Source organism: Penicillium soppii (assembly GCF_028829465.1).
Source record: "Penicillium soppii strain IBT 18220 chromosome Unknown utg000005l, whole genome shotgun sequence".
Taxonomy (NCBI): domain Eukaryota; kingdom Fungi; phylum Ascomycota; class Eurotiomycetes; order Eurotiales; family Aspergillaceae; genus Penicillium; species Penicillium soppii.
Genome location: NW_026643235.1, coordinates 389,610 through 413,499, shown reverse-complemented (window position 1 = coordinate 413,499; position 23,890 = coordinate 389,610). Strand labels below are relative to the sequence as shown.

The window sequence follows — 23,890 nt, the reverse complement described above, 5'->3', positions numbered from 1 at the left end:
GGATATGAAGTAGGTGTTCGTTTCAAATTGGAGACGAGCAGGCGTTAGCGTGGATCCCGTAGAACGAAATAGGTTGATATTACTGTTAATTGGAATATCGATTGGATTTGTAGTTATGTATTGACACTTGACGTGTTTGATTAACATGGTTACAAATGATTACAAGGAGAAATCTGGTTTGGATCAAAGTGGGGAAAAATGAAATGATATCAACTCTCAAATCAGGTGGTATATGTACAAAGAAGACAAAATTCACACGTATCATGACCTCGAAAGATATGTAAGTACCCATCGCGGTGAAGAGGTATCCGCGACCAGTAGCTCAAGGATGGACCAATGTGTGGCCAGGAAAGTACATCCTGCGCACGCACACACCAACACTAACACCTCAGAGCGATGAACCATTTGCGGTAGAAACAAAAACCCCAGTCGGGTGTATATGGCTAGAAATGAGAACAAAATGGAAATTACCCACAGAAGCCATCTAAGAAGACCAGCCGAGGTTGACAACGAGACGGACAGGGCCGGCGGATTGCGCAACAGCCTTGTCGTTCTTGCCCTGGTCGGCGGAGGTGTAGGCGTTGACGGTGGCGCCGGCGCCCTTGGTGATGGAGGAGCACTTCTCACCGGCGTGGTTGCAGATTTGCATACCGGCGATGTCCATGTTGGCGAGCTCGGCAATGATGCAGGACACGTCCCAGCCGGAGTAGCCATCGTTCTGGGAGTTGCTCATGTCGAACTCTCCCCAGGTGGAGGCGTACTCGCCGACATAGTTGGTGGGCAGGTCCTCGCCTTCGGCGGCACCCCATCCACCCTGGGAGTCATCGTCGATAGCGACGAAGACGCTCTCGTTGGGCTCGACGGTGAAGCTGAGGGCCTTGTTGGGGCTCCAGAAACCGTTCAGGCCACCGCTGGGTCCGTATGAGTTCCACATGACGACAGTCCAGGCCTTGGAGTTATCGTTCTCGAAACGGAGAACGTGCTTGTAGCCACTGGCGCTGTCCTCGGAAACTTGGATGATGTTGCTACCCCAAGGGTTGCCGACGTTGCCGATGTAGTCCCAGTCGAGGGAGCCGACACGCTTGCTGGCGGTGGAGGCACCGAATCCGGTGGTGGTGTAGTCGCCGTCGGCGGGGTAGTCAGCCCAATTGCTGGAGCTGGAGCTGGAGGAGCTGGAGGCAACAGGGGTAGCGCTGACGGAAGAGACGGCTGCGGCCTCGCTGGTGGTGGCAGCGGCGGTGGGGGTGGCAGTAGTGGTGGGAGCAGCGGTGGACTCGGTCTCGGGGGAGGACTCGGAAGACTGCTGACCGGACCACTCGTTGATCCAGGAGACAAGCTGGCCATCAATGGTAGCGACGACCTCAGCACCAACGCCACGCTTCTCAGGGGCGGCAGTCACGGCAGGCTGTTCAACGTCGACATTGAGCTCGACGGCGTCCTTGGGGTGGGCGTGGCGGCGGTCATGGCCGTGAAGACGAGCGATGGCCGACCCAGCGGTCAAGGCTGTCATCAAAAGCATAGAATTGGAGATGTGCATGTTTTCTTCCGTTCGAATTGAATAACTGAAAATGAGTGACTTGAGCGAATGCTCTAAAAAAGGAAATTCAATTCAAATGAATGTGTGGAAAGAGAGTGTGAAGAGAAGGAGGAAAGCAAGTGGACTAGGGGGATGTGGGAATATTAATACAAGACATACAGTACAGAGTTACACACAAACGGGTCAGACTGGGTCCGGATCCAAAATTCTCCCAGAATCAGGGGCGATCGATTTCTGATTGGTCGGTTTCTGTCGGTTCCTGAGCGCCGTGCACATCTTGGTTTCGTTTGATTGGTGTACCGTTGGGAGTCCAGACTCTCAGTCTTGGTACTGTGTACTTGGCTAAACAAAACAAAGCAGTGCGGCTGTGTAAGTACTTGTTACTTGAATATAGGGGCTCTTGATTCTTTTCTGTATTATTGTCTTGTCTAATATTGTAATTTAATTATTGTCTCTAGTTAGCATTTCCTATGCATATTCCTATTTCTTTCTCTCCTATTATTCCTATTGGAATTCTGTGGAAATGTCAAACACGTGTACAATCGGAATGCTGGATACCTTCTATAGATTAGACGTACGACAACACTCCATTAGAGCCCAATATTGATAGGAGAGTTAGTACAAATGCAGCCAAGTGTTTGAGCAGTATTTTCGAACTTACACTTATACGGTTTGAAGACCATCTCCCCATCATCCGACTTTCTCCACATAGGCCAATCGGTGCACTGCGCAGCAAGGACCTAAGCTCGTCTTACGAATCATCACTTGGGCAATCTTAAATATACGGGGACAACTCAGCGTCTACGTGGAACCGACAATTGACCGCCATAGGGTTGTAAAATAAAAAAACATAAACCTTCAAAACCCAAAACACGATGGTAGCCCAACTCTGACTCTTTCCCATTGTACGTTATATACTGTATAATTACCGTGATATTATCGGCGGATTGATTATTCGCTCACCCTGTCAATCGTATCCACGGATACGCGCAGAACAAGGTCTGGCCGCAGATCAACGGCAGAGAGTCGCCCTTACGCGCCAGATGGATCCCTCGATTCTCTGCAAGGCACACCCATTTTTGTCTCTTTTCCTGGTAGCGTCTAAGCTATTCCCCACGGACGTGACGAGTCTCCCTCCGGTAGGGCCTTGCCGGAGTGTTGTCTCCATAAAGGCACGCCAAAGTGGCCCCCCGTCGTGAATCCAGGCCTTTCTCTTTCGCCGCTCTGAATCCGACTGATTTTGACTTGCCTTTATTACAAGTGGTTTTGGTGTCTTGTCTCTGTGGAAACTTTAATCGTTTGCCAAGGATATACATGTATCTGCCTACAAACGTCTATGTAGGTACGATATATGTATGGTGCCTGGTATGTTTTCTTAAATCCTGTCACGAACAGTTTTTGTGAGGTAACTGATGTTTCGTGAAACGTTAGGGTTTTCGCTCAGGTACCCGCTGCTCCTCACTTTGTGCAGACACACGATCCTTGGGATTCAAATCGACTAAAATCGACTAAAATGACTCTAAACACTCTAAACTGTGTTTTCGCGCCGTAAATAAACAGAACCAAGGGTTGAGACGGGAGTCACCCTTGGTCCAGTGATAGATTCCAAAACATTTGATTGGCTTAGGGAAATTAAATCTGCAATGCTAATTAGCACATCAAAATTTCATCATGGCTCCCATGGATATTTTAATGAATTCATTTGAATTCACCAAAGAAATCTGCAAGATACATGGGACTATATATGCTATGGGCTACCTACGTAGTTAGCGGCGTACCCGGGCCGAAATGTCGAAGAAGTACTTTGCGCAACTGAAATCAAACATTCAGTATCAAGACAATCAAAGCAATATTTCCTTCTTCGATATTTTCTATCCAATCACCGTCCGTTCTTCTTTTTTAGACTCAATATTTCCAAGGTTGACTGACGTATTCACCGCCCTCTTTAAGTCTACTATCATCTACTCAGTACATTATTTGCCATCATTTCTTAATCATGTTCACTGAGTGCACCTGCATAAATCGCCAGAACTAGGGGTGATAACATGTAGAGATTTGCTACATTCTTATTGGCTAGCTCAAAATAAATCAACAGAATGACATAGTTGAAATTATCCTGCTCACTGCAGTCATCTTAGAGTATATAGCCTCAACAAGAATTAGGTGAAGGCTAGACGAAAGGCAAGGGCAACCGTGCGATTCCCAAAGAAAAGTGCAGGGGGGAACCAATTCCCATAGCAATATCACTGGCTAATGAGCTCAGAACTGTTGAGCTTGTATTCTAGTCCAAGTGCCAGTGCGTCATCATATTCAACGGCATCGATACAGAAATTTGGGCATCGAGACCAGCTTCCTGGGTAGAGGATATAATACTTCAAGCAAGCTCAGAGCAGATGTCCTTGCATGTCATTTGAGCGCTAGCGCGTCTATCCAACGCTGGACATCTCCATCCGTGGTTTCTGTATCTGACATGTTGTAAAAACGATCCAACTAGCAGCTGCGGAGCTGTAACCTATAGTGTATATAATAGTAATAAAGTGGTCCCTGTAGTTCCCCCCTAAGTATATTCAGAAGGTCGAATTTATCAATCCATTTGTCTCCAAGTTCTAAGTGAATTCGCCGTTCTCGGATTCACGATACAATGCCAAATGATTCCACCAATTTGTGAACTTTGGCAAGCTTTATTCCAATGAGTTGAATTCGATTGGTTGCACACCGTCTCCAATATTTGCAACGCGTGATAGCTAAGACTAAGTTCAATCATGCAGCCCTGGAGCCGCTCTGTGGTGGCTCATTGCTCAAATTTGTGTAGGTTGCGATAAAAATATCTGGTACTCGAGGAAGAAACCAAGATCATAGTGTGACAAGAAAATAGCTAGGTAGTACCATGCAGTGGAGTCATTACTATTTATAAACTGGTTCATCTATTCGAGGGGCGAAGCTGTCAGCCACCTTCCTGGGCACCCTGGGCACTATCTAGGGTCAAGACTGGCCCCCGCGGAAGAGACAATATTGAAGGCCTTTATTTCTCTCCCAAGTCCACGCCACCCTCAAACGCCACACCACCAGCCTCTGCATCAATCTTCAAACTCTCATCAAGCCCACAAACCCTAAACAACATCTGCGGTGTCAATTCCTTATCCAACCCAGGCAGCCCATCTCTCTTTAACTTCTCCAATCCCTCCCGCATAGCAACAAGAGCAGGCCCCAGCGTCGCAAAAGGAAAAATAATAATACGGAACCCAAGCTCCCTCGCCTCTTGCGAAGAAATTCCCGGCGTAGCCCCATGCTCAACCATATTCAAAAGCAAAGGCCACCCCTCAAACTCCGCAACCACCCGCCGCGCCATCTCCCGCGATGAAATCCCCTCCAGGAATCCAACATCCGCACCAGCCTCCCTAGCAGCTCGCAGCCGCAACACACTCCCCTCATACCCCAAAGATTGCAGGGCGTCCGTCCGCGCAATGATCACAATATCGCTGCCAATCCGCTGCCGCGCCTGCACCGCCGCCCGGATCCGCGCCGTGTACGTCTCCACATCTACCAGCTGCTTGCCGAAGAGATGGCCACACCGCTTCGTCTGCACCTGGTCTTCAATATGGAAGGCTGCGACGCCTGACCGCGCGTATTGCTCTGTTGTTCGCGCTACCATTATCGGGCCGCCGTAGCCGGTGTCTGCGTCGGCGATTAGCGGTGTGCGCGGCGAGAGGTTCGCGATCATTTCCGCATTCGCGCGCATGTCATTCAGTGTGCAGATTGCTAGGTCTGCTTGGCCGTGAACGGAGGCTGCGGTTCCGGCCCCGGTCTGCTTCTTGTTAGTGGGACGGTGAATTCGTGCTTTGTGGTTTGCATACCATGTACAGTGCGTCGAAGCCGGCGGATAGTGCTAGCCGTGCGGACATTCCATCGTAGACTCCTGGGGCTGTGATAAATGTCTTCGGATCTTGCAGGGACTTTCTAAGGCTTGTTGCTGCTGATGGGAAAGCCATGATTTATGTTGACGTCAATGATTGACTTGGTCGATCTTGAAAAATTTATAGACTTGGGTTGTGGTTTTCTTGAGAGTAAGTTGGAAGAATTACTTCTTTTTTCTCTTCGAAGGTAAGAAGCGTTATTTAATGCGTTTTCCGACAAGCTTTTGACCTTTGTTTCCCCACCCGAGTTGCTTCAATGATGCACACTCTCCACTTGAGCCGATACCGGTACAATGTATGCTTTGTCATCGTATATCACCTTCTGAGCTGCCAGATGCGGGCAACCTCAACGGCTAAATGTTGAGGATTCGGCGATTACTCGGCACGGCTTGAAGCCGTGGTTTTGTTAGATGCCGATAGTTCCGAGGCATTTGCTACCGGTATACCACCCGAGAATTTCCCGATATGTCAATCATGTCACAGGAGTCTCGAACAGCAAGGTTAGAGAACTGGCTTTGTGCCCGGGCCCAGGTATATTGATTCAATGATCTAAGTGGGGTAGTCTCCCGAGGTCGTGATACTAGTGAGGTCTATCCTGTAGTGAGGTCTGTAGTTTAACCTTTTTGATAGTGATGTAGATACAGATGATATAAATATATTTTAGACTCAATTCAATCATTTTGCTTATATCTCATATTAGGCCGAGGGCTCATTCGGAGTACATTGTACCTACATCGTTCAGATCATGCATGATTCCCCTGCATAGAACCTTTCCCAATTCGGCCTGGAGATCCATTAGTCAGCATTTTATCTAAGGTGCATACGAACCGTTCGTTCTCAACTCCATTTCTTCTACTCCAACAATGAAACACATCCCCAACTATAACTGAATCCTATACCAAAACCTGCCTCATGGCGCGCTCATCCGTGGTGCAAGAATATGCGCCGTCCGCACCAACCCTCACAGTCGACCAAAAGTCCGCATCCGAGCTCCAAACTTATAAAGTAGCTCGACCCCAAGGCTACCGCGTCTCATGGCACGCCAATCCAGCTGTTGAAGCCCACCACTTCGGCCAATCCCACCCCATGAAACCATGGCGCTTGACACTCACCAAACAACTCGTCATGGCCTACGGCATGCACCACGCAATGGACCTCTACCTCGCCCGCGCAGCTACGTACGAAGAAATGGCAGAGTTTCACGAATCAGACTACCTCGACTTCCTCCGCCAGGTCATGCCTGGCGACATGGACCGCCCAGAGCAGGGTGATAACGTCATCCGCTTCAACTTCGGCGACGACTGCCCCATCTTCGACGGCTTGTACGACTACTGCTCCCTCTACGCCGGCGGCACCGTCGACGCCGCCCGCAAACTGTGTAATAATCAGTCCGAAATCGCTATAAATTGGTCAGGTGGCCTGCACCACGCCAAAAAAGCAGAGGCCTCTGGCTTCTGCTACGTGAACGATATCGTCCTCGGCATCCTCCAGCTTCTCCGCCACCACCCCCGCGTCATGTACATCGACATCGACGTGCACCACGGCGACGGCGTCGAGCAAGCCTTCTGGTCCACGGACCGCGTGCTCACCGTCTCCTTCCACAAATACGACAAAGATGGCTTTTTCCCCGGCACCGGCGCCCTAGACGATACAGGCCCCTCGCACCCCCTCAACCCCGGAGCCCACCACTCCATCAATGTCCCCCTGAACGACGGCATAGACGACGAATCCTACATCGCTCTCTACCACGAAGTCATCGGCGCCTGCGTCGAAACATACCGCCCCGGTGCGATCGTCCTCCAATGCGGCGCCGACAGCCTCGGCTGCGACAGGCTGGGCTGTTTCAATCTGAATGTGCGCGCCCACGGCGCCTGCGTCGCATTCACTAAGACTTTCGGCCTGCCTATCCTTGTCGTCGGTGGCGGCGGCTACACGCCCCGCAATGTGTCTCGCGCCTGGGCGCACGAGACCTCCATTCTGCTGGACGCAGATAAAATCCTGGACCCGACGATCCCGGACTCGGTTGCGTTCCGCAATCATTTTGGGCCGGATTTCTCGCTCTTTCCGCCTCTCTCTGAGATGCGGAAGCTGGAGAATAAAAATCCCAGGCCCTATCTTGAGAGTTTGGTTGAGGCTGTCCACGAGCAGCTGAGGTATATCCAGGGCGCGCCCAGTGTGCAGATGAGTTTTATTCCGCCGGATATTCTGGGCTTGAGGGAGGATACCGAGAAGGAGATCGAGGAGCAGACTTTGCTGGTTGAGGAGGAGAGGGAGGAGTATGATGGTGGCGGGTCGATTGCCGCTGCTTCTTCTGCGGCTGCTGGCTCTGGGTTGGCTTATACGGGCTCTGCAGGGGCTATTCCTAGGCCGAACCGGAGGAGGGAGCAGGAGCGTGGCGCTGGGTATAAGGGGGAGTTGTTTTAAATGGGTTTGTTTGAGGCGTTGTGGTGCTTTGCATGTCGGGGTGTTTGGCGTGCCATTTGTCTTTGTGATATCCCTCTTGTCAGGAGCTTTGTACTATAAGAGTCTGGACATGAATAGTTCATTGAATCAACATATGTTCTCTTATCCATAAATATGCATGTGGTTACGTTTTCGATTAAAACTGGAGCAAGCCTACAAAGAGACGAGATTAAACATAAAATTACGTGTACACATCGAATACCAACCCAGGTCCATGTATATAACAGAAGCATCAAACCACAAGCACAGGTGTATGATACAACACAACTCTCCAGCACAACCGCAACCACAATTTCAGCGCCTCCTACCCCGGTATCCTATCTGGTCTTTCACATTCACATTCACATTACACCATCCAATCCCCAAAGTCAATAACAAATTATTCATTCTCAAGAATTTTTTTTAAGTTAGACAAAATCTCGGGTATCCAGTAATAAGGAACGGCGGGTTGTCCGCTGTGTTGAAACAAGAGATAGAATCACAATGACGCGCAGCCGTCCTCTGGAGTAATGCCGGGCTCTGCGCAGGTTGACTACGTGGCAGGACAAGCCCCCGATCCAGACGCCAAACCAGACCAGGTGGGTTGATGGGGTTGGGGAGCCTCCAGTTCCAATAGGCTATGGGGCTATGGGGTTTCCGGCGCGTCTACAAACTTGTCCACTTCTGCCGTTTGGGTATCTGTTCGTTCGACCTGCGGGGCGGTTGCGTCGCTGAATTCTATTGTCTCCGAGTCTACAGTGTGCGGCCGTATTAGCTTGTCGCTTGGGGATCCGGCTGGGAAGCGTGATGCGGCGGGATCGCAAACTGGGACGGTTCCTTCTGACCTTGGAGGATGGGTGCGATTGAGAGAATCTGCTTGGTGGCCAGTTTGGGATCGTGCATGTCACTAGAGCCAGGTTAGATGTGCGTTTCGGGCGAGAGGGTCGAATCTTACATTTGGGCGTTGATGATCCAATCCAGGTCTTCGTCGCCTTCGTCTGCCCCGCCGGGGCCGCCTTGGATGGGGCGGAAGAGGCGGGGGCGCCAGTCGATTCCTTCGTCGGCACGCTTGGCGGCCTCGTCGCGTTGGCGGTCTTCTATCTTCGTCTTTTCATCTGTTGCGGCTTCGTGGTTGCGGCTCAAAATTGCTTGCACTGTGTTGTGCCAGAGACGCTGCGACTCCCGCTCGCCCTGTTCTTCGAGTGGGCGTGATAGCGGAGGGGTGTGCTTTGCGTGTGTCGCATCGAATAGGAGGTCTTTCTTGTGGGTCTATTATACGTCAGCGTTGAACTCGCATTTTACCTTTACGCTGGAGCATACGTGAACATCCTTGATATCCATCTCTCCATTCCACAGTCCTGAAAGCTCGTAGAGAACCTCTCCTGTCTGCTCGTTCTTGATCGTTCCTCCGATGGCGTTATAAGTACCGGAGAAGTATCCCTTGGTCTTGAACTCGATATCGGCAACAAGGTGGTTCTCCGGGCAGCGCACGTAGCTGTGGTCGCCAAGCTCATACTTCATTTTTCCAAAGAGGATGCCGCGCGCATACATATTGGGTTGGGTCACGATGCTGGTTGCGGTTAGCTGGTACACGACCGACCTGTCGCAGGACCTGACATACTATTTCTCGCCCTTTCCTTTATCTCCATGGTTCATTAGTCGCAAAGTGGCGATGCCCTCCATCATACTGGCCGCGGAGTTGCCGAGGAATTTACTGCGGGGCTTGAGTGTTCCATCAATACGAATATGGTGCTCCGGCGCAGCGAAGAAGTAGCTCGACTTCGGTGGGTGGTGGGAGGTCTGTTCGGACACGTAGTAGCCGCGGGTTCCATCGGGATAGTCCCAGTAGCAGGTGAATGTCTCTCCGAGGATAGGGTTGAGTGGTTTCTTCACTCCTCTGCGTGGATATAGGTATCAGAATGTGTTTCAGCCTCGGGTTACAAAGCGCGACATACGGAGGTTTGATGTGCCATCCACTCAGGTAGAATTTGACCACGGAGACAAAGCGTTCGACCGGATCGTCAATGGTCGACATGGGAAGCAGGGTTTCCGGGTGAGCCATGAAGCTAGATTATGTGCGTTAGTCGACCGCAGAACAGCTCCGGAATGGCGGGGATATGCACGCACTTGGTGATTCGCTCCAGCATGGATCGAGGCTCAAGGATGAATGTCGGCAAGACAACCCGGCTCAGGTCAGCGCCAGGCCGTAGTTGGGAGATGATATGCGAGAGGACTGTACATGCATCACAACGATTAGCCCCGCGTTACTGTTCACTGGAAATATTTTGCTCGTACCATTTCCCTGATCAGGCTCGACAATCTCATCCTCGCCACTTTGCGGGGAATCTTCCATAGATGATCTGCCTGGTTCTTGGTTAGCCGACATATTGTAGAGTTGTTGTGGAGAGAAAAGATCTCACTAGTCAAGGATGCGCGGCGGAGATGCGGGACCGGCATGTCTGCGTTCGGAAAAGTATTATTGATTTTAAGCCAAACACGGAAGTTTTTCTAAACTGAAGGCATTTAAGATGAAAAGATATTGAGATATTGGATATTTCACAAATTCAAGGGGGAAAAACCAAGGAAGTGAAATAATAAATCAGGTAGCCTAGAAGACAGCTGACTTGTTTTTTTTTGTTGGCGGGGGATTCGGAAATTGGGCAGCTGAGCTTTAAGAGGGAAAAATAAAGCACAGCAAAATAGTTAAACGAGAAGAGAGAAGAGAGAGAGAAGGGAAAAAAAAAGAGAAGAGAGAAAGAAGAAGTAGAAAAGAAAAAAAAGGGAACAAAAATACGAAACTCAACGAAATGCTTAGCTTCGAAGAGGGGCTACTCTGACGTCTGCAGTGCTGGTTTTTACTCTACTACATATACCCATCTATGTTTAGTATATACATATGAATGGCTAGTATCCTGCTAGGTAGTTTTGACCTCTACATTTCTCTATTTCAATCTAAGCTCTATTCACTATCTCCTACCTCACTTTACTCCCCAAAAAATAATCTCTAGGACCCCCGGGGCCGGCACATCTCAAATGGATACCCGTTCGATCAGCGGTACATCTCCACGGGTGATCTCCCTTATAAATTCCATATCGGGACGCCAAATCATAACATGGAAATGTTCAACCGCATGAACAGACTTGAGCGACTTCCAATTCCTAAACCAGATGACCTAAATCTGTCAGCCTAACGGGCCCCAGGGGCTTCGTATTCGTATGCGTATATTGTCTTACCTGTTCGCGCGGTATTCGCCAAAACGTGCGCCGCACATAGGCTTCTATGTCATCCCGCGCGCTTGCGGACAGTTCGTCTGTCGATGGGTCGTCTTCCAGTGCGAACTTTGTCCATACGACCAGATGGATGATGTCTTTTGCAACCCCGTAGGGCCAGTCGTTGTATAGGATTCGGATGTCCTCTGCTTGGGTTTAGTATACAAGTATCCACTTCCCCGGATTCGAGGGCGAAGATGACCAGAAATTAATACGTACCTTCGTACTCAAATGGTTTGCCTCGGGGTTGGAGATCGGTGATGTCGCCGTCGCCCCAGTGGAGTCTTTTTTTCATCATGAATCTCACGACTGATGAGTACTCGGCTTTGATGCGCGTTACGTATTCGTGATACTTGCGCGTTTCGCTGGGGACGCGCTGGAACCGATCAATGCGGTTGGTTCCTATTTGCTTTGCATTAGCGATGGTTTACTCAATCAGATCGGATGCACTGACTGATTATCTCCTTCACTTCCGCCCAGTCCTGTCGGATATACTGGTCATCGGGAATGGACATACACCGGATGGCCTTTGGAGATAAGTCGCGAAGAAACCTGGGGCATTCCTCGGTCCTCTGTGATGGCGGCACATTGACCTGCCAGTAAGGGAGTTTCTCTGGAGTCAGGCTGTGGTCGTGTAGAGAGCGCGCTGGGGCTCTTGCGTCGGCATCGGTCAGTTTCTCATCGAGGGTTATTGTAGTACTCGGTGTAGAGTGCGCCATGTCGGCCATTGTGAATCGATTTTACCTGCTTTTATGCTTAAGTGGTTACAATTGTGCTTGTTAGATGAAGTTCAAGTACCCCTCCGCAGCGCTCCAAAGCGGAAGATCGAGGCGCCTAAGGTGTCAAGAGGCGTCGATCATCGCTCCACTTGATGGTAATTATTTGCTTAGTTAAAGACCAGCCATGCACTACGTTGTAGCTATGGAGCATACAACGTACTAATGAAGATGACCACCATCTATATTGTGGAAATTGGAAAGCTCAAATGGGACAACCAACAGCATGGCTGCCAGTTAACCATCACAATCCCTCGACAACAGGGTCATGAACAGAGACCAAAGACACACCCGCAGCTCGAAGCTCATCTTTAACCCCTTCCCAACAATCGGGAACAACACACTTTGTCCCTTCCTCAACAACCCAACTTTTGAACCCAGCCTTAGCAGCATCAACAGCAGTTTCCTTGACACAATAATCCCCCGCCAACCCAACAACAAAAACATCCGTGATACCGTCCCCCCCTCAGCTTCGCTGCAACATCCAAACTAACCGAATGGCTATTTATCCCAGGGTCGCAGTTCCCAAAAGCATCCGCGAAAACAGAATACATCTCCACTTCAGCGCGCATGCCTTTATGAACAATTACATCGGCGGCTGATGTGTTAATTTCTGGGATTATTTCTGCGCCTCCACTTTCGGCTACACAGTGCTCTGGCCACAATTTTTGGGATTTTGTTTCTGATTCTTTGCCCAAGGCAGGGTTATTCATCGTGATCGTTGATGTGAACGGGCGGTTGTTTGGGGGTGGGTGATTGCTTGCGAAGGATATGTGGTTTTTTGGGTGGTAGTCTTTGGTGAATATTCGAGTTAGGAATCCCTTGGTTAGTAGGTGGTTGATTGTAGGCGCAATGCTGCGGCCGTCTTGGACGGCAAGGGATCCATTCTGGTTGATGTTAGCTTGGGTCTGGCTGTATCAAGATATTGTTGGTCTCACTGGAGGACAGAAGTCTTCTTGCATGTCTACGACAATCAGGGCCGCCCTGATGGAGTCACTCGGTGCCATTTCGGATCCGGGAAGGGGGCCAAGAAAGAAGTTGTGGATAGATGAAGCTTTCAGAGTTCGATAGGTAAAGTCGATTCAGATACAAAAGGGACCTGCCCTCTGCTTTTAACGAAGATCTCTGGCAAAGTTGTACTTAACAAGTAAAATGGCTTTAAGAAGAAGGAAAACACCATGCATCCGTACCTCAAAAACAACATATGTCTGGCAGAATACTCTCATTTAGGCGGAACTACTGGCGGTAAGTACAGCTGTAAAAAGCGGGATTCAGCTTTCACCAAACCTCATCTCTTCTTCTGTTCAGAGCTACGGCTCCTTATTATTGAATTAATGAATTGAATTGGATCATGAGAAATAGCAAGGTATGTGTGAATTTATTCTCTCATTCTCCTTCTTTGCATGATGAACACTATTATTGGAGCTGTCTGAGCTTCGGCTTTGCGGACAAACACTTATACGCTTTTTTTTCTGAAATTCATTCACCTTAACCCATGTTATCATCACAAACATAACGAAAGTCAGTCGCTAACAGCCTCTGAAGTCACCAGCATATTGTAAACTGAAGAAACCTCCATGATCGAAAATATCTAGAAAAACACCCTCTTAGCTTTTTTTCTCTCTCTTTTCTCTCCTCTACATAGTTCCATTACCATCTTCATTCTCCATCAAAATGGCATATGATCCCCGACCCAACTCGAGGACCTCAACGCCCCAACCTCCTCCACCACCCGGAATGGCCCTAGATCCAGCAGACTCGTACAAACTCAAGTTCTGCACCGTCTGTGCCTCGAACAACAACCGCTCAATGGAAGCACACCTCCAACTTTCCGGCACCGCTTTCCCAGTCATCTCATTCGGCACAGGCTCGCTCGTCCGCCTCCCGGGGCCCTCAATATCACAACCAAATGTCTACCATTTCAATTCAACCTCCTACAACCAGATGTACGAAGAGCTGCACGGCAAAGACGAGCGCCTGTACCGCAGCAACGGCATCCTAAACATGCTAGACCGCAACAGGCAGCTGAAATGGGGCCCCGAGCGCTTCCAAGATTGGGTCCCCGGTGTGCCCCGCGTCGACAATCTCAATAAGGGTGATAAGGGTGCTGTCGGGACGGAGGGTGGTGTCGTCGATGTGATCATTACCTGCGAGGAGCGGTGCTGGGATGCTGTCGTTGATGATCTTATGAATAAGGGGTCGACGCTGAATTACCCCGTTCATGTCTTCAATGTTGATATTAAGGATAATCATGAAGAGGCGTTGACTGGTGGCAAGGCGATTCTTGATCTGGCGAATCGGTTGAATGCCGCTGCTGTTGATGAGCATCGCGTGCATGGTGCTGAGGGCTGGGAGAATGGGTCTGGTGCTGCGCGTCGGAGCTTCGATGAGAATGTCCCCAGGATCTTGGCTGAGTGGCAGGAGAAACATCCTAACTTGCCGGCTTTGTGGACTATTGCTTGGCTTTAGGCCTTTTTTACGGCCTTGTTTTGCGATTTAGCGTCGATGCAGCACTTTCAAGGCTGCAAGTGCCATCCGAGGATGGATAATACCAATGATTCAAGGTTTGCCAGAGTTCAATCTCAATTCTTGGCACATTTATTCAACTGAAGGGGTATCAAGCAAGTAGACCAGTAACCAAAACAAAGTAATCAAAACAAAACGCTAGAGACCCGGGCTCTCCTCCTTATTAGCCTCCTCATCTTTAATCCTATCCCCGTCTTTGACCAGTTTCTCATCTTTGATCTCACTTTTGACATCATCAGACTCTTCATTAACATTCACGAGCAAGTCTCTCCTCTCCCGATACCACTGATCAAGACAGGACCTTCTCTGCGCCTGCGTCATGCCCTCAACAACAAGCGCGAATTCCGTTGCATCAGCGTACCCAAAGCGCCGGGCCATACTACAGAACTGACGCCTCATCACCCCCTCTGGCGGATGATACTTGAATCTCAAAGGTTCCTCGGTTTGTCCAGAGCGCTGCGACTGCGACTGCGACATGAACACATGCAGATCGCCCGTTATATCATTGGAGGCAAGTTCCGCGCGACGACTGAGGCCTTCTTCGACACGGGACGATCCAACGACTTCATTGTTGAGATGTGTGTATTCAACGCCTGCGCCGGCGAGAATCGCTTGCACTGGGTCATGTTTGTGTGGGGTTGGGGGTTTGGAGGGGTTGAGTTTCGGCTTCTCTTCATCACAGATCATGGAGACGAGTTGGCTCATTGCTTCATCTTCTGACTTCGTGGATCGTTCGCTGAAATCGGGGGTTTCTTCTTCCGCTTTGAATTCTACATCCACGACTTGTACGCCGGCGCGGCTTTCGGCAACGTTCGTTCTGTTGACGATGTCTCGTAGAACTATGTTGTCGTTTTGGTATTGGAAGAAGTTCTTCAGACCGAAGATTTCACCTTTTTGGTCCGACTTTTCCTGTATACCTTTGAAGTATCGTCGTTCGGAACTTGCATTGTATCCAATGTTTGCTTGCTGCTGTTTGTAGATTTGCCGAGCGTATACAATCTCTTCGATTGTACCAGCGGATATGAGGCGAAAGACTTCCACATCACGAGTTTGTCCGATGCGATAGGCCCGATCCTGAGCCTGTAGATCGTATGATGGGTTCCAGTTCGGATCCACGACCACGACTTTGTTCGCTGAGGTAATGTTTAATCCCACGCCACCGGCCTTGGTGGAAATCAAGAAAACAAACTGTCGAGAGTCGGCGTTGAATTCGTCCACAACCTTTGCGCGGTCCTCATAACTCATGGACCCATCTAGATAGCTAACGTTGTAGCTAGTATGGTGGAACAGCATCTGCAACATTTTTAGAAGCCGCACGCTATGTGAGAAAATAAGTACTTTGTCTCCATTCGAGTGCCACCATCTCAGAAGCTTGCGCAAAACTTTCCATTTACCACAGAACTCGGGGTTGGCATAGTTGACAATCGAGTCTCGGGAGCGGTATAGATCCTCCCACTGTTTAGGCAGTGCAAGCTCTAGATAGTTTCTGTCTTTATCCTGCTTCTCTTTTGGGTCCGATCCTTGCGGGATCAAGATTGCCAAATGGTTGCTGAGCTTTTGAAGGACCGTGATGGCAGGGAAGACATAAGCTTGCCAAGCTGAAGGTTCTCTTTCGGGAATGAAACGATAACAACACCAACCACGCTTTTGGCCGGTCCCACAGTCACATATTTGGGTGGAGTGCTTGATATAATCGACGATGTCACTGTCGAGGAAATTCTCATAGGCTTCAGCTTGTGTTTCGGTCAAAGGACAAAAGACTACACGATCGATCTTTTTAGGTAGCTGGTCCGCGATCAAAGTCTTCATTCTTCTCAAAAAGAACTGAGGAAGAAGGTTCTCGACTAGCTTCTTGGCCGTTTTCCGTGCCCTGCTGAGCTCGCTCAAGGTTGCGTCGTGTGATTGTCCAATCTTCAACGGTTCGCAGATTTGTGCTTTCCAAGTGTTCACAGGGCCCAAAACCCCGGGGTTGGCCCAATTCAGAAGTGTCCACAGCTCTTCATACTTGTTCTGGATTGCTGTTCCGGTGAGCCCTATGCGACACAACGCATTGATCTCGTTCATCGACTGGGTGGTTCCAGACTTGCGTTCTTTGATCTTGTGACACTCGTCTGCAATAACACAGTCCCATTCGATCATATTCACCGAGTCCTTGTTGGTCATGTAAGTGGTGTAGGTGGTGATCAAGACTTCCACCATCCCCGACTTTGCCGCATCAAGCGCAATATCCTTGTTCTCACCATGGTAGCAATCAACATTCCACCATCCCCATCGTTCAAATTCAGCCCTCCAATTTGCAAGTAGAGTTCCAGGGCACACGATGAGAATACGAGGGTACCACGCACTGTCGTGAGCTCGGCGCACCTTCCGCATGCGTTTCGCATCTCGTTCATCGCCCGTCTTTCCATATGCGGCGGTCAAAAATGCAATCACTTGGATGGTCTTTCCAAGACCCATGTCATCTCCAAGAACGCCACCTTTTTGATACACAAACAGTTCATGGAGGAATGCAACGCCTTCCACTTGATACTGCCGCAACCACTGGGCAATAGGCGCAGGAATGATACCCAGCGAGTATGGAAGCTCAATATCTTTGTACTCCTTCTGAGGTGCCACGTTCGGAAAAACAGGCCGTTCTTGAAGTTCGCCTAGGCGCTCATCATCTGAGAAATCTACATCCTCGTATGTGGGCGGCAACTTCAGTCCAGAATCTTGTAAACGTTCACGGGTCCTTTCGAACTTGGTCCTCCGAGATTTGAGATAACCTGGGAGTGTATTCTCCATCAGCTCATCTTCAGAGGATGGCGCGCCATATTCTTCTAACGGTCGTTTGGCTCCCTGCGCAGGGTGCTCTTGTTTCACTCGGCCAACAAATTCGTTCACTCGTGGCACTTTAGCTTTGCGCCCAGCTGCAGCGGTTTGCTTGCGCTTGAGAGACTTGCGTTCTTTGAACTTCTTGTAAGCCAGCTCGCCACCGTTGACGTCGTCATCACTTTCAACCGGTTGGATTTTGACCGAGCTTGATGGCTCAGAGAAATTACGCGCTGTCTCCAGTATTACTGGAGGGATAGTTTCTTGTTTTGCCCAGGAAAGTCTACCTGCATATAATGTCAGCTGTGTACTGACGCGTCCAAGAGGTGCATACTTTGCGGAGTAGTATAGTGCGTCACTTCCAAATCATCATCATCTGAGTCAATGCTAATAATCTCGGTGGGATCTTTACTAGCCATAATGTCATGTTCTTTTCAGAACTCAGTCCGAAAGTTAAAATGGTGCCTAGAATGATGTTGGTACCAATTATCGCGACACGGAAGTTACGGAAGGTTTTAACGACTATTGCGCGAAAATCCACCATTCAGCTCCAACGTTTAGTTTTTTTTTATCGGAATCTAATACTGAAATAAGTCTATCGCATGGAAAAGTAGTAAAAAGCGATAAAATTTAGGATTTACAAACCAACCATAGTCCTCAGACCTGGCATCAAGTATACTCAAAACTGCGAAAAGAATCCAGAACATAAATTATGAAAACGCCATCACAGGATCTAGTGGAAGAAAGGTTCTATCTTTTGCTTAAGCAATACATCTCAATATTATTGTTCTGTGCTGCGTTCAGTTCAATATAAATTCCAGATGTGTATATTGCCAGTATAGAAGTGTCCCACTTATCACGTGCCAAGATATTCCAGGAAAAAAAGACCCGAGACGATTTGACCTGATCTCCAATTCGCCTATACAATTTGTCTAATGTGAGTCGCAAGAGCCTCAATGCCAATAAACGACTAATTGATATTCATACAGACTATTGCAGAGCTTCACCGTGCTCGAACCGCTTTTTTAAAACCCATCACAACCTATAGCCAAGCCCAGGCCCATAATCATTCACAATGCCTCTGGATACTTCAACAACATATCCGCTTACCCGGCTGCGCCTCGACGGCCGTCGTTGGAACGAGCTCCGTCTTCTCCAAGCCCAGATTTCAACCAACCCCGCCAGCTCCGGCTCCTCATATTTATCCATGGGCAACACATCAATTATGTGCACCGTTCACGGCCCGGCCGAGGGTCGGCGCGGAGACGGAGGCGCAGCGGGAAGTGGCCATGCCGTTGTTGAGGTCGATGTCAATGTTGCCGGTTTTGCGGGCGTGGATCGCAAGCGCAGAGCTGGTGGAAGTGACAGGTATTACTCCACTCTGGCCTACGTCCGGGCCCGATAGATCAACATGCTAATGCTATACAGACAATCATCCCGTATTGCTACAACCCTCCGCTCAACCTTCCAATCGCACCTCCACACCTACCTCTACCCCCACAGCACAATCAGCATCCACGTATCCGTCCTCTCGGCCGATGGTTCGCTCCTCGCGGCTGCTATCAACGCTTGTACCCTCGCTTTAGTGGACGCCGGTATTCCCATGCCGGGCCTCTTAACCGGTTGCACGGCTGGTATGAGTGGTAGTGCATCTACGCCTCGGGATCCGCGCCACGACGAGCTCGATCCTTTGCTTGACTTGTCATTGCCGGAAGAGCAAGAGCTGCCTTTCCTTACGGTCGGCACGACAACCGTTGTGCCTGTTGGTGAGAATCATATGGACGATGAAGAGGTTATGAAGGTTTCTGTGTTCGCGATGGAGTCGAAGGTTCATTCTACTTATCTTGAGACTATGACTGCTGTTGGTATTGATGGTTGCTCTCAGATTCGGGAGCTGTTGGAGGGTGTTATCAAAGGTTCTAATCGGTGAACCTCGAATTGAAAAAAACCATAAGTCCGAAATGATACTGAAATGATACCCTCGTTTTTTTCAAATTTAATTTGCTCAAATGACCTCTGCCCTAATTTGCTCAGCTTGGCAATACGCTCTAGGGCTTGTAACAATCATGAATGTCTTCAATGAGTTCTTGTTTACCAGTTTCAGCTCTTTTCTCATTTCTTTGCTTGCCTTTTTCAACGCGCAGTCTCCATATCCTGCCGTAGACATGGACATGAGCGGAATGAATATGTCGGCCACGACCTCAGCCATGCCAAGCAGCACTGGTATGGACATGACCAGTATGGGCGACATGGCTATGGACTGCAAGATGGAAGTGTGTAACTCCGCCACTTTATCTGTATTCAAGCACTAACAATATCAGATGTACTGGAACTGGTACACCGTCGGCACATGTATGCCCTTAATCCACCCTCTCCTCGCTGCAAAGCTAACAGAACAGGCTTCCTCGCCAAATCCTGGCACATAACTTCTAGAGGCATGTTCGCAGGCTCCTGCATCGGCGTCATCTGTCTCGTCCTTTGTCTCGAATTTCTCCGTCGCGCCGGCAGAGAATATGATTCTCTCATCGTTCGCAAGGCCCGTCTGAGACAAGCTTCCTCTGAACCTCTACTGGCAGACAGTACTTGCGACAACGCTTGTCCCGCTGAAAACAACATCATCAACCCTATCGACACCCGGAAGCAAGCTACCTCTGCGCCTGCTAATGCTTCTGCTCCGTGTTTGACTCCGTACCGTCCCTCGCTGATCGAGCATACTATTCGCTCTCTGCTGCATATGGTTCAGTTTGCTGTGGCATACTTCATTATGCTACTGGCCATGTACTACAATGGCTACATTATCATTTGTATCTTCATCGGCGCGTTCCTGGGTGCGTTTATCTTTGCGTGGGAACCTATTGATCTGACTAAGGGGTGAGTGTTCCCCTCTTTGCATTTTTATTGCTTCTCATTTGGCCTTAGGTCGGATGCTACGTCGGTTACGAAGTGCTGTGGCTAGATCCTTGGTTACAACTGTGTCTTGGTCATACGACTACGTCAGCGTGTCACTGTTTTTCTAGTGATTTGGCCGGTTTGCTATATCATCTTATGATCTGGTCCATGGTGAAATTGAGTTGAAGAGATGATATTGGAATATTGATTTTCATAGGGGCTAGTTGAGCCAAGAATGATCCTAAGGGTTGTCTGCCTTGCTATGAAGTCCGGGTGTGTAATTCAAGTTCCCCTTTTGAAAATACATTGAGATCTTTGTGTTCAATTGCTCAAATCATTGAAGGGAATCAGAAAGAGACTTCCTAGAATGTCTAGAAAGAACCCGGGAAAAGACTGGTAGAAAGACATGAATTGAAGGTATGTCCCAAGACTTTCTAGCTCTGGGGACAAAATGTATCTTGACTTTCCTTACGTTGAATCCTACTATAACTTCTGATTCTTTATTAGCTTTCTATTGCCATATATCCCTCTAGCCACTCGAACATCCCTGGTAATCATTATAAGCCAGACAGAACCTTCTCGAAATAAAGAAGACAAGACGGGAAACTAATACTCACTTTGATAGAGCATCTTTTTTCCCCCATGAAACATAATGTCATGATCCGAATCCGGAAACAAAAGGACATCATAGTTGTCCACCTCCGCAGCAACCAGCTTGTCCACTAGGGTCAGTGTATTTTGCACATGCGCATTATCATCTGCCAGTCCATGGGCGAGAAGAATGCGCTGCACATGGCTCAAAGCCGTCATGTTGGTTATAGCTGCGTTTTCATAGCCAAACGCATTGTGCTGTGGGGTGTGCATATGGCGCTCTGTGAAAAGAGAGTCTTTATAGATCCCACAGAGTATCAGCTTGCTATGAGGTTGAACCATCTGAGGCAAAGAAAAATAGAACTGACCATAAAATCTCCAATCTGTCACAGGAGCAACTGCTATTCCCACCCGAAACGTGTTGCCGGCATCAAGTTCGAGAACCTTAAGCGTGAGGTATCCGCCAAAGCTCCATCCCCAGATCGCCATGCGTGCGGCATCAATATACGGCTTCTCTCTCCAGAGCCGGGCTAAGAAAATCTGGTCCTGGGCTTCGTAGTGACCGAGGCGATCTTGCACGATACATCGCGCGGCTCGACCGTTGAAACCCGTTCCTCGGCCATCGACCGTCACGACCACGTAGTTCTGGGAGGCAAGGAACGACTGGTAATCTACTTTGAATTTTTGTGAGACTTTTTGAGAGCCTGGACCGCCGTAGACATGGAAAATGACGGGGTATTGGCGGTTGGAATCGAATTTTGGGGGGAGAAGTTCCATTACGGGGAGCAGAAGTCCATTCCCGAGATCAGTGTGGAAGAAACGACGCTGTGGGAGGAGGGAAACCGCGGCCTGAGTCTTGCGCACTAGGTTGTGGTTGAGTTCAATGTTAGCGACCTTCTTTACGTCTTCTTCGTTCAATGCTACAAGAGCCGTGTGGGGGACGCCTGGGCCTTCGTTCGTCAGGAGAGCATATCGGCCCCCAGGGGCGAATGATGCACTGTAATACCCAGGCTGACTGGTATCAGTCAAAGCATGCACATGGCCACTTCCATTTTCGTGCTCATCCAAGCTTATGCGATACAGATGTCGTTGGTCCGGGGCGTGCTCGACAGTGCCGAGAAAATACACCCAGTTGTGCTCGAGATCCACGGTCAAGGGAGCATCCACGACCTCCCATTTACCCGCTGTCAGATTCATGGCCGGTGTCGAGTCGTGCACGGGTGTGAAGTAGGCAAGATGATTATACCCATCCTGTTCGACGAGATCGATATACCCATCCTGCGGACGCCCGCGCCGTGAATCAGCCGGCACAAACCTTACCGTCTCCCGGACTGGCTCGACCCAACACCTATTCGCACCTTCCTCGACCCGTATCAATCTAGACGAACCCATCTGTACATTAATAAGAAACACCATCAACATCTGGCTCTCGCGATTGGTCTGCTTCATCAACAGCTCATATGACGAGAGCCAGACCACGCTGAAAATCACTCGCTGATCATCCGGCAGCTGGGCTGTGGTATTGAGGCTCACAAGTCTGCGTGTGTGAAGATCATAGACTTGCAGATCGACCTTTGGATTGGCCCTCCCAGCCTTCGGGTACCGCACCAGACGGTCTTCGGGATAAGGTTTGGAGTGGTTTATTTGCATCATATATGTCTCTACCATTGATTCATCCGTGTGTAGGAAAGCGAGGTATCTCCCGTCATCGGACCACCACAGAGCGCTGTTACTCTCCAGCACCTCCTCTTCGTAAACCCAGCCGGGGATTCCATACATCACGGCTGGGTCGGTATCCATGGTGATCGGCTCAATGATCTTTCCTTTACTGCGACGCAGATGGAGGTTTCCATCTCGCACAAATGTGACATCGCCTTGAGGCGAAAAGCTTGCGAGCTGGACTGGTGCGGATGGGCGCTCGGGATCGAGTGGTTCGAGCTTTGATGTGTTCAAATCGAGGAGCCAGTAGAGACCCCGGAAAGAACGGCGCCATTCCTTGGTCTTGTTGGATACAACCAGTGCCGTGTGTGCACCAGGGCTAATCCAAAAGTCGTCGGATTCCAGTAAGGCTGAGATAGAGTCGTGGCTCCACGCAAGCGAGTCCCGATCGTCTTTGACCTGCCATGCGGAAACTCTATTTGTATCTCTCTCCCGATCTACCAAAAGAACTTCACTGATTCCTGCCCACTGCAGAGAATGAGGTTTCGGTTTCCAACTGCCGTCCAAAATCTCACTGATTGATAATCCGGCGTTACTGCTTTCTGTGATAAGTCCACCAGTCGTTTCTGTGGTCGGCAGCTCGAGATTCAAAGTAATTGAGTTAGGATTAAGGGATACCCAAAAGGCCAAGATCCATCCACAAAGGGAAATCAGGCACAAGACACCTAGGCCAAGAATCCTAGTATATGCGCGTCGGCCCGAAGGTCCATTGTCGTCCGATGTCCGGCGCGTGATGCCTGAAGTGCGTGGCGATAGTGGTGCATATTCAGCCATAGATTTGAACCTCATTCCGAACTCGCCATGGCGGATTGAAATATCAAGCTTGATTTTTGTGGTAAGAAGTCCGCGCCACACAATATTGCAGCATTGCTTGACGAACCGCCACGATAGCACACTGTAACATATGTGTAGTCATAGGCTAGTTGCCTAATATGGGGCGGTCGCATGCATGGTCAGCGATTACTCCACATGTACCATATAGGAGAAGGCCCTGGTTGATACAATATTGTAGAAAATGTGAGCTCCGATTATCTACACTTGCATTAGCGCAATGTATCGTTTCGTGTTGCTCCTGATTACAAGATTGAATGATTTGTTGACACAGAGTCCATCGGGCAATGACACCCCCTCACAGCACCAGCTTATCTCTGACATGATCCACGTCTATCGCACAGATGGTATTTGCTTCTATTTGCAACGGAGAAACCATATTAAGTATTTCTTCAGATACAAGACTCTTCGGCATCGTAAAAGCGCCGATGAATAGAGGTGCCCAATCATGGACGGCATGGGGTCGATCTCCCGACCGCTAGACCCGCTTTCTAGAATACACGATAAAATAAATTACGTGACATGAATGCTACCAGAAGTCCGCATTTTTAAAATGTGCGATACATAACACAACCTCTACGCCA

The 23,890-nt window shown here is 49.3% G+C and overlaps 11 protein-coding genes across 11 annotated transcripts; 4 read left to right on the top strand and 7 right to left on the bottom strand.

Moving 5' to 3' along the window:
* Positions 1-484: 484 nt before the first annotated feature.
* Positions 485-1,537, bottom strand: aspf4 (allergen Asp F4; the record flags this gene model as incomplete). The annotated part of the gene is made up of 1 exon (XM_057241105.1): positions 485-1,537. The coding sequence occupies one exon, from the start codon at positions 1,535-1,537 to the stop codon at positions 485-487; it is 1,053 nt and encodes a 350-aa protein (XP_057096464.1).
* Positions 1,538-4,559: 3,022 nt separating this feature from the next.
* N7529_005577 (isocitrate lyase/PEP mutase family protein) lies at positions 4,560-5,526 on the bottom strand (the record flags this gene model as incomplete). Its single annotated transcript, XM_057241104.1, has 2 exons — positions 4,560-5,342; positions 5,392-5,526. 2 exons carry the CDS (start codon positions 5,524-5,526, stop codon positions 4,560-4,562), a joined length of 918 nt encoding a protein of 305 aa, XP_057096463.1.
* Positions 5,527-6,363: 837 nt separating this feature from the next.
* Positions 6,364-7,875, top strand: hosA (histone deacetylase HOS2; the record flags this gene model as incomplete). The annotated part of the gene is made up of 1 exon (XM_057241103.1): positions 6,364-7,875. One exon carries the CDS (start codon positions 6,364-6,366, stop codon positions 7,873-7,875), a length of 1,512 nt encoding a protein of 503 aa, XP_057096462.1.
* A 789-nt stretch (positions 7,876-8,664) lies between these two features.
* N7529_005575 (OSBP family protein) lies at positions 8,665-10,279 on the bottom strand (the record flags this gene model as incomplete). Its single annotated transcript, XM_057241102.1, has 7 exons — positions 8,665-8,800; positions 8,849-9,162; positions 9,214-9,463; positions 9,515-9,790; positions 9,849-9,959; positions 10,021-10,126; positions 10,189-10,279. 7 exons carry the CDS (start codon positions 10,277-10,279, stop codon positions 8,665-8,667), a joined length of 1,284 nt encoding a protein of 427 aa, XP_057096461.1.
* Positions 10,280-10,922: 643 nt separating this feature from the next.
* On the bottom strand, positions 10,923-11,891 carry N7529_005574 (GIG1 family protein; the record flags this gene model as incomplete). Its single annotated transcript, XM_057241101.1, has 4 exons — positions 10,923-11,066; positions 11,128-11,309; positions 11,383-11,565; positions 11,618-11,891. The coding sequence occupies 4 exons, from the start codon at positions 11,889-11,891 to the stop codon at positions 10,923-10,925; spliced, it is 783 nt and encodes a 260-aa protein (XP_057096460.1).
* Positions 11,892-12,183: 292 nt separating this feature from the next.
* Positions 12,184-12,946, bottom strand: N7529_005573 (uncharacterized protein; the record flags this gene model as incomplete). Its single annotated transcript, XM_057241100.1, has 3 exons — positions 12,184-12,404; positions 12,430-12,847; positions 12,878-12,946. The coding sequence occupies 3 exons, from the start codon at positions 12,944-12,946 to the stop codon at positions 12,184-12,186; spliced, it is 708 nt and encodes a 235-aa protein (XP_057096459.1).
* Positions 12,947-13,613: 667 nt separating this feature from the next.
* ssuA (RNA polymerase II subunit A C-terminal domain phosphatase) lies at positions 13,614-14,408 on the top strand (the record flags this gene model as incomplete). Its single annotated transcript, XM_057241099.1, has 1 exon — positions 13,614-14,408. The coding sequence occupies one exon, from the start codon at positions 13,614-13,616 to the stop codon at positions 14,406-14,408; it is 795 nt and encodes a 264-aa protein (XP_057096458.1).
* A 195-nt stretch (positions 14,409-14,603) lies between these two features.
* Positions 14,604-17,695, bottom strand: N7529_005571 (putative DNA excision repair protein (Rad26L); the record flags this gene model as incomplete). The annotated part of the gene is made up of 2 exons (XM_057241098.1): positions 14,604-17,563; positions 17,611-17,695. 2 exons carry the CDS (start codon positions 17,693-17,695, stop codon positions 14,604-14,606), a joined length of 3,045 nt encoding a protein of 1,014 aa, XP_057096457.1.
* A 656-nt stretch (positions 17,696-18,351) lies between these two features.
* N7529_005570 (exosome non-catalytic core subunit SKI6) lies at positions 18,352-19,206 on the top strand (the record flags this gene model as incomplete). Its single annotated transcript, XM_057241097.1, has 2 exons — positions 18,352-18,644; positions 18,705-19,206. 2 exons carry the CDS (start codon positions 18,352-18,354, stop codon positions 19,204-19,206), a joined length of 795 nt encoding a protein of 264 aa, XP_057096456.1.
* Positions 19,207-19,626: 420 nt separating this feature from the next.
* Positions 19,627-20,151, top strand: N7529_005569 (high-affinity Cu transporter CTR3; the record flags this gene model as incomplete). The annotated part of the gene is made up of 1 exon (XM_057241096.1): positions 19,627-20,151. The coding sequence occupies one exon, from the start codon at positions 19,627-19,629 to the stop codon at positions 20,149-20,151; it is 525 nt and encodes a 174-aa protein (XP_057096455.1).
* A 620-nt stretch (positions 20,152-20,771) lies between these two features.
* Positions 20,772-23,249, bottom strand: N7529_005568 (S9 family peptidase; the record flags this gene model as incomplete). The annotated part of the gene is made up of 1 exon (XM_057241095.1): positions 20,772-23,249. The coding sequence occupies one exon, from the start codon at positions 23,247-23,249 to the stop codon at positions 20,772-20,774; it is 2,478 nt and encodes an 825-aa protein (XP_057096454.1).
* Positions 23,250-23,890: the final 641 nt, after the last annotated feature.